The following is a 14,020-nucleotide window of genomic DNA, read 5'->3' on the forward strand; positions in this document are numbered from 1 at the left end:
AAAAAAAAAAAGAAAACTGTCTATTCAAGTGTTTGCCCATTTTTAAGCGGGTTACTTATTTTGTTGTTGAGTTGCAGGAGTTCTTTATATAATCTGGATATTAACCTCTTATCAGATATTTCCCCCCATTCTGTAAGTTGAATTTTACTCTATTTACTGTGTCCTTTGATGTAGTCTAATTTATCTATTTTTATTTATTGCCTGTTTACCTCCTCTTATAAGGACTCCTGTGATTCTAATCGCCCTATTCTAAGGTCCTTAACTCATTCATGTCTGCAAAGTCTTTTTTGCCAGGAAAGGTAATATATTCACAGGGTCCGAGGATTGGAAAGTAGATGTCTTTGGAGTTAGATTATTTAGCCTACCACAGTCTTCACCTTTAAAATGATAATAATGGTAGCATCTAACTCAAACAGTTATGATGAGAAAATAAAATACATGAACTGAGCTTAGAGCAGTGCCTGGTATATAGTAAATATTGATTTACTGTATCAGTAAATAGTGATTATCATAAATAATAGTAAGACAAAGTATTACAGGAAAGAGATATAAGTATGACTAAGGGTGTGCTGATGAGAACAAAAGCTGAGGCTATTCATTCTGCCTAGGAAAAATCAGGGATGTCTTCTTTCCAAAAGGAACAACATACCAACTTGATCATAAGAAATGAGTAGGCTGTAGAGAGTCTAAAAAGAGCAAGCCAGAAGGGAAAATTTTTATTTTCTTCCACATTCTGACATTGGGCATTAACATCTTAGAGATCTCCTTTCTTTCCTAAGAAGCTGCATCTGCTTTCAGACAGTAGCTGGGAGGTGATTTTTTTCTCTTTATTTATAAGAAAACATGTACAGCTGAATTTCTAAGTCTTCCTTTAATAAACAATTCACAAACTTTTTCCCAGCAAACTATTTTTAGAGTAGAAAGGGATTTAAAAAAAAAAAAAGCAGCAGCAACTCACATTTATAAAATTTGTCCTCAAAGCTTAAAAATAGATCTAAAAGTTTAACACCAGTCCTGCCCCACCCTCCCCACTCAGTACCAGAAAGGCAGACCCAGCACGCCTCTGAAACTGTGGATTTTTTTAAAGTTAGCCTCTGGTAATCTCTCTTCATTGGCATGTTCACACTAAATAGCAAGTAAACGGAATAATGAAGGAAAATAATCACTATTGATGTTATTCACATTTCTCCTTACAGACATACTGGGGAACTGTGATAATGAACTAGCTGAAATACAGAACAATTTCTCAACCTACCCTTGTCCTGTAATGTTAAACCTTCTCCCTGCCCCCACCATCAGAGTAGCTTAACTTCAGTTCATGCAGAGCTTCAGCGGGTTTTGTTTCTTTAAACTTAGAAGTTAATTTGCTATTAACTCAGAGCACACTGGGGAGCCTGACAAATGGAAATGCAGAATGGTTTTAGGTCACACATAGGAGACATGTTGATAACAATGCATCATGTCGGTATCAATTTTCCAATAGACTGCAGTCAAACACACAACACACCAACACATGCACTGGCTGCAATTGATGAGATTTTTACCCAGGCACAGACACACATAAACAGAATCGTAGGATTTCTTATCCTCCTTAGCGTTCTTGTTCTGTGTTCATTTAGGCCAATCAGCTACAACCACCCCAGCCCAACAATAAGAGAGCACCTCCAAAAGGCTGAATACAGAAAGGACATGCTGGTGACTGTTTTAAGGCTCCATGACATGTTGAAGGGGGAAGAAAGTACAGCAATATCTTGGGGCTCAAATTAACAGCATCATTGTACAATCCCCATCTCACCTTATAAATAAGAGATTCAAATTCAATACATTTTACCAACAACCCAAATAACCACATAGGGTGAGGCTAAAATCCACCTAACATGACTCACTCAGCCACACAGCAAATGGCACACATACCATGGGCATCATAGACAGGCCAAATAATTTCAGCTGGCTTTTATCTTGATGCTTAGATAATATGGGCAAAGAACAATGTTCTCCTTGAAAGAAAAGAAACAGGGACAAAATACTTACTTGTGGTGTCTGTGTTTAGAAGAAATAGGAAATGTGAGTTTTCAACATGAAATATATGTTCACAATAGGACGATTAAAATGAAGTCAAAAAGTTTCCAAGACTGATCCCCATGTCTTCATTTATTGATCAGTAATCTTGTGGTATGATTTATGAGTCAACATATGAATACACATGAATTATTTTAAACATTTCCTACACCCACAAAAGCCTAGATGTGGCTGTCGGAAGGATTCAGGTTAAAAAGACAGAACTTGACATTTTACATCTTGTTTTCCTGTCTGCCCAAGTTCAGCATATATATATGTGTGTATATATATATTATATCATATATATGATTGATATATATAAAATCATATATAACTATAATTATATATCATATATGATATATAATATTTTTATATGATATACATACATATAAAAATTAGTAAGATCCTTGTTCTTGTTCTATGTAAAGCTTCCTCTCCTAAAATAAGGAAACCTCCTGTTAAGTAGAAAGAAGTTTTCATTTTACAACAGTATATTGAACAACATTATTATAAAACTGTACAACTGTTTATTTAAATTGCAAATAGTCACGGCATTTTTTTAATGAAATATGATTGTAGATTGAGATCACTTGGCAAACAAAAAGAGAAAATGTCTTTAACTACTTCCCAGGCACAGACACGCAAAGCTATGGTGCTCTGCATGGGACTGACTTTATTCATGACATAAAGTACCCAAAATGCATATGGTGCATTTTGTTTTTCTCAAGTAGATGTTTAATATAGTATGTGATTCTAATAAGCCACAAACCTGAACTCTCACATTCCAGGTTGAGTACTGGAATAATAAAGATAAATAAAACCCCTAGAAAAATTTCCTAATTTACTATAACATAGCCATTGACTTTGGGCAAAGGTTATGAATAGACAGTTCACCAAAGAAGGACTATACATGGCCAACAGACATATAAAAATATACCTAAACTTACTAGTACCAGAGATGTAAATATCAAACAATGAGATACATTTTGAGTCACACTAAACTTTGAAGATTGATTTTACCTAGGGAATGGGAGAAATCAAGCCTTCTCTTATGTTACTGTGAGTCTGAGTTGGCACACTTTGGTGAAGATCAGTTGGCAGTACGGCTTATAAGTCAAAAAGAAACCACCACCAGCTTTGCCCAGTGGCAGTATCGTAGCCAATGAGGTTTATCCAAGGCGCGATTATTGCTAAAAAAAGAAAAAAAAAAAAGAAACCTCCACCATCACCATCATACTCAAAAGCCAGTAACTCTACTTATAGGCAATTATCTAGGGAAGCAATCACAAATGTGTTCAAAACAGGATTTTAAAAGGATGTTCACAATTTGTTCTTCGTAAGAAAACGAGAGCCATCCAAAAAATATTAACAATCAGGGGACAGGTGCAGTGGCTCGCACTTTTCATCCTAGCACTTTGGACAGCCAGGAGTATGAGACCAGCCTGGGCAACATAACAAAACCTTGTTTCTACGAAAAATAAAATTAAAAATTAAAAAATAAAATATAGAAAACTAAGAAGTAGGCCTGTGTACTTTCAAAGGTCACTACTGAGAATGGCCAGGATCCCAGGAGGCCTCAAGAACTATGGGAGGGTAAGTGTGGACTGCAGCATTATGATGAAGCCTGGGCTCCTCCCACCTGCCTCAATGGTACAGCCTTACTTCTAGCCTTTTTGCCTTTCAGAAGAGGATTCTGCAACTTTAAAAAGCTTGCAGAAACGTTACCAATGGTAAAGGTTAAGTGACGTTACATTAAATTTAAAAGTTGGTTATAATTTCATGTATATTTTAGCACAATTAAAGCTTTTAAAATTTGGTTACAAAACACTACCTACAGTGTGATCCCATTTTTGTAGGAAAATAAACATATCCACGCTTAAGATGAACAAAAATAATAGACTACAAAAGTGAATGCTCTTCAACCATGGTTATCCTAGAAGATGAGATGACTGATTATTTTTATTTCTGGTTTCTGTCTTCATTTTATAAATTTTAAATATATATATTATTTAGGAGAGAAAATACCTGTGTCAGAAGTTTAAGAAAATAAAAAAATTCATGACATGGATTACAGTGGAAGAGGAAAAAAAGGAAACAGTTGGGGTAGCGGGGAAATACCTTAGGAAAGTTATTTAAATGAGTGCCAAGAACACTGTCCTTTTTAAAAATTTAAAGTTATCACTAACAATAAGAGTCCCTTCATCTTCCAGGAGCGTTGTTAGGAGAAATCCACTGCTACAAGTGAAAAGGAGTCTTTCCTCTAACAGCTTTGGGACCCTCAAAGTAGAACCAAGGAAAAAAGAAATGGAAGGAGAGAGGGGTCAAAGGAAACCTAGAAATCAGAAAATAAGGTCCAAATAGCGTGAGGCCAGTTTTTAAAAATTCATAGGGAAAATTCTAGACCCAATAAGAGGTTATTTCCTTAGCTTCCTGAATCACCACCCATGCTCCCTGGTTTCCTCTCCTTTGCAACGCTAAATGTGAACAAGAAAATTCACAGGACCTATAATAATAACGGCGGGGGAGGGGGGTGGTTCCTGCATAAGAGAAAGTCAAAAGAAGCATTCTGGGAATATCCCATGGAGAGGGGGGAGGATAAAAGTAATGCTAAATAAGAAGTGGGTGGTTAGTGCCTGGGTGGTTTGTCAGGGGAAAGGGTCCGATGGAACTTGTAAACTCCAAACAAGATTCTAGAACTTCCAGCTATCTCTTCTTCCTCTTTTCCCCTACTCTTGTGATAGTATGAGACACACCTGTTTTTGCAACTGGTCAGAAACTAAATGTGGATTTAACTAAGCCCAGGCCAGCCTACTCTGCCTGGCAACAGATTCTGGGCCAGTCTGTTAATGGAGAATGAGAGAGACAGACACACTGGCACACACACGCAGACATAGAGATTTACAGACAGAAATACAGATGGGCACACAGACACATAGAAGAGAGAGCCACCAGAAGAGCTGTCCTAGCCCCTGAGGCAATCTATGGCACAGGTCACCTTAATAGCTGTGTTTCATCCCTCTTTCCACCTTTAGCTCTCTGAGCTGTCACTCATTCCAGCAGCTTCTTTGTCCTAGATCACAACTCACTCTTTGGAATTCTTCCTCCCTTCAAATGATTCAAACTGAGCAGAAAGTATATTTTTATTTTCTAGAACTGTAAAGCCATATCTGATTCATCCACATTCATTAGTCTTCTTTTACCAATTGCTTCCATAGATGTGGCCTGTATCTCTGATCTCAAATGGAAATTGTCTTAAGCAATTATTTAGTTTCTCTCTCTCTCTCTCTCTCTCTCTCTCTCTCTCACACATGCACACCAGTGCCCCCTGTAAGAATCATCATTTTCAGAAGAACTAAATGACCAGCCGAGGTCTGTACTGGTATGTTCTCCCCAGGTCCCAGCTGACGGCATGGCTGTCTGAAAGTCATGTGACTTTGGGGAGCAGCTCATGTCCTGAGAACACCCTGTCACCCAGTGTTACCTTTCAGAGAAAAGGGAATTAGCAGCTATTTGTCAGCATTTGCAAATGCTACATGACTAGAAAGGCAGGATCCTGGGAACTCAGTGACTGTACCTATCACCAAGGTCAAGTTGTCCTCAAAGCACAAAATATCTCCCCACCATCCTACCTGTAGAGTTTTTTTTTTTTTTTACTGTCTTTGTGGGCTTAACCCTCATGTTGCCTTTTTTTTTCACATATTTTCTGGTGTAAATAAAAGTACTTGAATTCATATTCTGTAGTGTATGCTTTGGTTTTTCATCATACCTTTTATAATCAACTGTTTGAGCAAAATCAAACTAAGTCTCTGCATATATCATGTTTGGTAATCTTTAGCAATGTTAGCTTGGTTAACTTTAAAGAAACCTAAGGAAATTCTAGTTTACACTACCTGCCCCAATGAATTTGGAGGATTTATTAAATTTAATACTTTTAATACACAGAAAAATGAATCTTCACCTCTACGTTTTAAAAACTAAATTATCAAATTATAGAGAAATCCAAAAAGGCTTAAGTGGAAAAAAAATAATTACAGGAACCCAGCCAGATCTACTACAAGACCATCTGCATGTTGATCCACAGCTTCTGAAGGGAGTGAGTGGTACCCCAGTTCCCCTCCCACAAGCCCTCTCTGTCCAGTAGCAACATCACACAGAATTTTCACAAAGGAGTTGTTACCAGTCCCCAGGGCACAGTCTGGGGAAATTCCATCTGTGGCCCTGACAGTAAGGGATTTTACTCAACTCAAAGGCAGAAGCTACCCAACCTGACTCGAAGCAAATCTTTCCACAGAGCCTCACGAGTATGCTACAAAAAATTTTGAAATAAATGCCCAACACCCCCTCCATTCCCCTTAGCCCCACTGAGGTAAAACTGCCACACCACTGTCAAAGCTCCAAAATACATCAGAAAAGCTGATAACATCACGGAACTAGAGAAATGTTCCTTTTCTCTGAAGTTCCCTTGGCTTCTAAACCAATCTAAATATTGGGTAGCCTTGATTTTCTTCCAATTAACTGCTCTTATTTAGACTGTAAGTCTTTTCTGGAATGTTTTGCCTCACATTTTCAACTATTGATTCATACAACATGCCTTGTTCAATGTTTCTCACAAAATATTAGCACTATATCTTAAACTGACATGCCTGCTTACTCTAATTCATTCATTACTAGGGAAACTCTAAATGGAAGAATTGGCTATATTAGTCCAATATCGGCTCTAGTCCATTAATAAACCACACAACAAATTAGTCTTTGTTCTATTTGGAGTACTTGGGCCCTGGACATTAACATCCTGCATCATAGACATCCCTGCTGCTAGGCTCTGTGTCTATTTATCTTTTTCAGAGACTTGCCCCTATTCATGCTTCTTAATAAGCAAAGACACTAAAGATCTGGCTTAAATGGCCTTTAAAGAAAATTACCTTCTCAATTACAGCTAGGAAAGTATCTTAGCAGCTGTGTTTTCACTGAAACAGCTAAAATATCAGAAGATTTGCAAGCTACTTCACATTTATTATCCCCCATTGATATTTAATAATTCTTCTTGAAAGTGCCACAGCCTAATTTACCCCTTGCAAACTGGCAAGAGTAAGATGTTGTCCTTATTCCACGGTGTCCACAGGGAACTTGACTGGTATTTAGCACGAATGTGACTAGCCCAAAAGACAATAGAGTGTGCCAAGAATTCATTTCCCCCCAAAAACGACTTAGCTGCTTCGTCTAGCTTCCAGAAAAGACAGACCTCAGAAGACACTTTCTTCAAAATGACCTAAAGCCAGAACTCTCAAAATAACACATACTTATGAATGCCCACACTTCCAGGTCTGAGCCGTAAGCACCCAGAGCTGTTGGAATCTGATATGGAAATTTTTATGGCCTGGGTCCATAAATTCTTGTTCAAGTAGCCTAGCAGGGCCCAAAAGAAGATGCTGAGGGAGGAATGAAAATGGGTGGAAAATGCTGCCTCACAGATGCAATTCCCTGGAGCAAACTCCCACAAAGGGTCAGGGTGCATGGAGGGACAAGGTGTCTACTAGGCAGTGACATCCCTGGACTGAAAAACAATTGAATTAAATCTAAATCTAGCCTGGCCCTTTAAGCCACTTCCTCTCGGTTTCCATAGGCACCCTCACTATCCTGAATATTTTAACATACCTCTGATTTATACCTAACCATCAACCAACTGCCACCCTGATCTATACTGAAACAATGTATACCTGCACCAAGACTGGAAAGACCCATTCACTAAGAGATCACTGAGCAAAGTTAAATCAAGATTCTCTCTATCTCCTCTAACCTTCTCCATATATCATCCTTAAGCCTTTTGAGCCTTCAGCAATTGGAGGAACCACATTCTACTAAGGTCTACAGCTTCTACCAACTGGCTGGGGCTGTGCTACAAAGTCAGGTATAAAGGGCAGAGACAGAACCTGAGGCCATTGGAGCCCTTCCTGGAGAAGGTGTCTTTCCCTAACCAGAGGGGAAAAATTCCAATAGGAGAAGAGGAAGTCAATAGAAAGAGCCAGGGATAGGAGGTTACAATGTTCAGTGCAGCCATGTACCAGCCAAAATATGGCAGGCCGAGGCCCCAGATGCCCACACCTGCCAGCTTTGGGGGTGATTTCCCATGTGGTGCTAAGGACCTGGGGCTCCATTCTTATTCCCAGAGTTCCCTAAATGACCCAGTAATCCCACCCCAACTATTTCAAGTAATTTGAACTAGCTACTGTTCCAAATACCCTGAAGGTTCTAGCAAAAGCCTCATCCATTCGCTCAGCAAGCTCACACCACAGCTAAGCGTTGAACCTAGAGGTCTGGACAGGATCCCCGGCTGCAAGAGCCTTCAACACACCAGTCTCCCAGTGCCTTTCTTTACCTATTTGGAAATGATTGCAGGGGGACAGGGAGGATGAGGGGCAGGCCACAGCAGTAGTTCTCAAAGTGGGGTTCCAAGACAACAGCAACAGTAGGAACTTGTTAGAAATGCAGATTCTCTGGCCCCGACTCAGACCTATAGAACCAGAAGCCATGAGGTGGGGCTCAGCAATCTATGCTTTAACAAGCCTCCCAAAGTTCTGAAACATGCTCCAGTGTGAGAATCACTGCCAAGAAAAACAAAATGGTTGCCACACCTTGACGTGGCAGGAGGTGCTCAGACCCTCTGGAGTGGGATGCTCTACATGAACCCTCGGAGATGAGCACTTAAGCAGAGGCAGAGATTCTTGCACAACCTACCCTCGGGGGGGGGGGAAAGAGCTGGGTTTTTTTTTTCCAGGAAATATTATAGTAGTGGAAAGCTCAGAGAATATGGCAGTGGTAAAAATGAAACAGGAAAATTCACTCACCCTCTTGAACACACTCAATCCCTCCTCAACCTAATGGCCCTGATAATGGGGCAAATATGAGGTAGATTTATAAGCCCAGATCATCCTGACTCCCCAAAGATCTAGGAACCAGGGAGACCAGTAAATACTTAAGAGACTATAATCCTTGTGGAGAGTGGGAAAATGACACTGAAAGCCTAGTCAGTGTGGTCTGAGGAGGGTACCATCGCTCCCATGACCATGACTCCTCACCTATGAGGAGTAATGAGTTGCAGAGTATTTAAGCAGCGGGGGCTGCTGGCAAGCACAGAACTGACAAGTGGAAGCTGGAAGTTTAGTGAGGATAGAGTTACAACAGATGAGAAAGTTATTGCATGCAGGCCCAGCATCTACCCCTTTCTATTTCACTGCTGCTTAGTAACTAACAACAACTTCTACCTTGCCTTTTGGTGACATTTTCATATAGTCATTCATTCATTCACTTATTCACTCATTTCATTCAACAATGGAACTAATGCTCAAGAATATGGAGGTGAGATTTAGCAAGATGCTCTAAAATTGCATGTTGGGGGTCTGTATTTCCCATTATCTCCTTGGCTCTAGGTCTGGTTTCCAGGAAAACAGTGCTTTACATGATGAACTACATTGATCAGCATTTATATGAACCTTCTAAATTTTAGCAGCTTATCTATAATGACTGGTTTAGAATAAATTCCCAGAAACGGAATTACTGATACAGTGGATATGAAGCTATCTAAGCCCAAAGATTTATATACAAAGATGATCACCACAGCTCTAAAAAGATGGGAAACCCAATGTCTGCCATGAAGAGGCTGGTTAAATATCGTGGCATATTTTTACAATGGGACTTAAAATGTTCTCAGAAGAGATTTAATAATTTGGGGAAAATATTCATAATATATGCCTATTAAGTAGACAAAGGATCAATATAGTGGGTTCAATTTGTCAGTGTTCTATTAGTCTAATATGTATAAGAATCCCTAAGGGATCTTGTTAAAATGCAGATCCCACATTTCTTTTCTTTGTCTTTCTTTTTTTTTTTTTTTGCAGTTTTTGGCCGAGGCTAGGTTTGAACCTGCCATCTCTGGCATGTGGGGCTAGTGCCCTACTCCTTTGAGTCACAGGCGCTGCCCCCCAGATCCTACATTTCTAATAAGCTCCAGGAGTTAGGATATTTCTCTGTATTTTATAATCAGAAATGTTTTAAATCAAACTTTATATAAAACATCTAAAAAAGGCAGCTCTATAAAGACAGACAATAGACAGTGGGGCTAGGAGTGGGAATAAGAATTAACTGTAAATGGGAATGAAGAATGTGATTGGGATGATAAAATTGTCCTAAGAAGGGGTGGTAATCAGGCTGCAGCTAGACAGGAGGGGGAAGAGATGGTCGGTCCTCCTGGACTTCTCATGCCTCATTTTTTTTCCCTTAGGTGTGGTTTGGGCCGGACGCGGGACACTAGCAGCAGTTTGTAAAAGGGGAAAGTAGCTACTGCAGAAAGCAGTTAAAGTTTCAGAGGGGGTGCAAGACGGGCGATTTCCCCCATGCTTGGCAAATGGTGCAGCCCTGAGCTGGACTTGAAGCTGGCTGGAAGTGTCTGACGGAGGTCCCAAAGGCGGGGCGGGGGGTAGGTGGCCCTCGGAACGCGGGCTTTGTGAAAAGACGTAGGGAAGATTCGATTCCGAGAAGAGGCAGAGCCGGGTTGAATGGGAGCCAGGCCGCCAAGATGGCGTCGGCCTCCTCTGGGCCGCCGGCTCCCGGGTTTTCATCCTTTGATCCCGGGGTCCCTCCTTGTGCCTCACCTTCAGCATCTGGAATGAAAAGACCCATGGCATCTGAGGTGTCTTATACCTCTGGCATGCCCACCAAGAAAATAGGCCACCGGAGTGTTGATTCCTCAGGAGAGACTATGTATAAAAAGACAACTTCATCAACCTTGAAAGGTGCCATCCAGTTGGGTATTACGCACACTGTGGGGAGCCTGAGTACTAAACCTGAGCGGGATGTCCTCATGCAAGATTTCTACGTAGTGGAGAGTATCTTCTTTCCCAGTGAAGGGAGCAACCTAACTCCTGCTCATCACTACAGTGACTTTCGTTTCAAGACCTATGCACCTGTTGCCTTCCGCTACTTTCGGGAGCTATTTGGCATCCGGCCTGATGATTACTTGTACTCCCTCTGCAATGAACCACTGATTGAACTGCGCAACCCTGGAGCTAGTGGTTCCCTCTTCTATGTATCCAGCGATGACGGATTCATCATTAAAACAGTCCAACATAAAGAGGCGGAGTTTCTGCAGAAGCTGCTTCCGGGATACTACATGAACCTTAACCAGAACCCTCGGACTTTGTTGCCCAAATTCTATGGACTGTACTGTGTTCAAGCAGGTGGCAAGAACATTCGAATTGTGGCAATGAATAATCTCTTACCACATTCAGTCAAAATGCATATGAAGTATGACCTTAAGGGTTCAACCTACAAACGACGGGCTTCTCAAAAAGAACGAGAGAAGCCTCTCCCCACCTTTAAAGACCTGGACTTCTTACAAGACATCCCTGATGGTCTTTTTTTGGATGCTGACATGTACAATGCCCTTTGTAAGACCCTGCAGCGTGACTGTCTGGTGCTGCAGAGCTTTAAGATAATGGACTATAGCCTCTTGGTATCAATCCACAACATTGATCATGCACAACAAGAGGCATTGTACAGTGAAACACAATACTTGGTTGACAGTCGCCGACCAACTGCCCAAAAGGCTCTCTATTCTACAGCCATGGAATCCATCCAGGGCGAGGCTCGAAGAGGTGGCACCATGGAGACTGATGACCATATGGGTGGCATTCCTGCCCGGAATAGTAAAGGGGAAAGGCTCCTGCTTTATATCGGCATCATTGACATTCTGCAGTCTTACAGGTTTATTAAGAAGTTGGAGCACTCTTGGAAAGCCTTAGTACATGATGGTGACACTGTATCGGTGCATCGCCCAAGCTTCTATGCCGAACGGTTCCGGCACTTCATGTGCAACATAGTGTTTAAGAAAATTCCCTTGAAACCCTCTTCTTCCAAAAAGTTTAGGTCTGGCTCATCTTTCTCTCTGCGAGCAGGACCAAGCAGCAACTCCTCCATTAATTATTAGCCATCAGTCTCTGGGGAACACAAGGCACAAATGACAACAAAGGCAGAAGTCGAGCCAGGCATTCACATTGGTCGTCCTGATGTTTTACCTCAGACTCCACCTTTGGAGGAAATCAGCGAGGGGTCGCCTATTCTTGACCCCAGTTTCTCACCTGTAGTTGAAGAGAATTTGTAAATGCTAACTACAAGTACAACCTTGGAAAAGCTTGAGGTTGCAAAGTCAGAATTCACCCATTGAGCAGAAAACCTCATAATTTCTGGAACAAGATTCTACAATCTCTATGATTTCAAGATATCAGTTCTTGCCCCAGCAATGCAGAATTTTCTTCTTGGTCATCAAAAAAAGGACTATAAAGGAAGTGAGTAGTGCTCTCCATCACCTTCCTGAAGAAGACTCTCTTTTCCTTACCCTGCCTTATACATGGACATTAGTGCCTCAGACACTTGAAGACAGCAGCATCCCTTCCACTCCAGAGTTGGGCAGCACGAATTTTAACTGGCTAACCTTGGCTTCTACGATTGAATATTTTTCAACCCCCTATTTTTCATGTTGGAAATGGAGTTGCAGGGCATGGTGGTTTTGTTAGCCCTCATCTACGTTTTGCCAGGAGCTGGACTCTTAATTTCTTCAGGACAGACTAGCTGGCACATTTTCCCACTGTAGTCTTTCTCTCTGGTACCTGGAAGAAGACCCCTTTAAACTTTGTAAATGTTCTTGGGGTAGTATGGTGTTTAACCATCTCCCAACCTCTTTTTCTTTCTTTTTGCAGGTTTTTTTTTTTTTTTTGGCCGGGGCTGGATTTGAACCAGTCACCTCCGCCTACTCCTTTCAGCCACAGGCGCCGCCCCTCTTTTTCTTTTTTTTTTTTTCCTTAAAAAAGGAAAAGAACAAACAATATACAATTTCAAGCCAGTTTCAGATCAAAGCTTTAGAAGTGTTGAAGAGATGCCTGTTTATAGCTTTCCCTCAGAAGAGACCTAGTGTTTGCAGAGAAGTGTATTGGTTACCAGGAGCAGCTCCTCTATAACTTCTCCTCTCTTGATGAATTTCTTAAAGGCTGAAGGAACAGAGAGCGTGAGATATGGGGTAATCATTACCCCTTTTGTTAAAACTGGGGTAGTCATGTGGCTGAGAGATCGGAGCCCTTCATAGGCTGGACCCTACTCACTGCCAAGCTGTAATGATTATTACTGTTTTGCAATTTGAAATGTATTCTGATTGTTTTCTAATATGAAGACTTACGAAATAAATTTTAGATCATTCTCCAAAGGAGATTTTTTTGCTCTTCCCATCTTTTCCAACAGTTCTGCTGTTTATGGAGCTAAGGTAGAGAGGGGGACACCTGTGTATGTTTAACAGGCAGACCTTATTTATGAGGCTAGAGAATATTTACTGAAACTCATGGTCAGCCAGCAGATTCTTGCCTCGGTGAGGTAATTGCTGTGCTGCATGTCCTGCCCCCTGTCGTTCTGCAGAGAAGTTGGAAATGGGGGCTACAAACGCTCTCTTCCCTATCTCAAAGAGTTTCTGTCCTCTTTCTGATCCTTCCACTTTTGTCAGGGGAAGAAGGGGGCCTGATGTCTCAAGCAGATCGTTCAATTCCCATGCTATTCCTTCTCTACCCTACCCTACCTTGATAGGAGGTTAGCCTGTACCCCAAATAACTCTCTATATTAGACACCCCCAGCCAGTTTTGGGCTGCCTGTCTTTGCTGCCATGTTCTTTTTTTTACAAGAAAGAAAGAATTCTTGCTATTTTTTTCATAATTTACTATTTATGATGTATTTAAGTGTTTTATTCAGGACAGAGTTCTGTAAGGGATGGGAGGGAATATTTGAGGGAGGGCTGGGTCTTGGGGAAAGAAATGGGGAAATCAACACTTTTTATGAAGTGTCATATTTGCCTCTACTTTGCATTGTTCAGAAATGGCAAATGCAATAAAAGTGATAAATATCTGGGGTTTTTTTTTTTTTTTTTTTT

The 14,020-nt window shown here is 40.9% G+C and overlaps 2 protein-coding genes and 1 pseudogene across 6 annotated transcripts in view; 2 read left to right on the forward strand and 1 right to left on the reverse strand.

Annotated features, from left to right (window-relative positions):
- The window catches only part of SH3KBP1 (SH3 domain containing kinase binding protein 1), a 357,471-nt gene that overhangs the window by 234,327 nt on the left and 109,124 nt on the right, over positions 1 to 14,020 (reverse strand). The gene's annotated exons all lie outside the window — the stretch shown is intronic.
- LOC111725999 lies at positions 3,192 to 3,350 on the forward strand (annotated as a pseudogene).
- LOC100960689 (phosphatidylinositol 4-phosphate 5-kinase type-1 alpha-like) lies at positions 10,631 to 12,214 on the forward strand. The gene is made up of 2 exons (XM_012806428.1): positions 10,631 to 11,951; positions 12,099 to 12,214. Exons 1-2 carry the CDS (start codon positions 10,631 to 10,633, stop codon positions 12,212 to 12,214), a joined length of 1,437 nt encoding a protein of 478 aa, XP_012661882.1.

The sequence above is a fragment of the Otolemur garnettii genome, unplaced genomic scaffold, assembly GCF_000181295.1.
Source record: "Otolemur garnettii isolate 467f Iridium unplaced genomic scaffold, OtoGar3 scaffold00051, whole genome shotgun sequence".
NCBI lineage: Eukaryota > Metazoa > Chordata > Mammalia > Primates > Galagidae > Otolemur > Otolemur garnettii.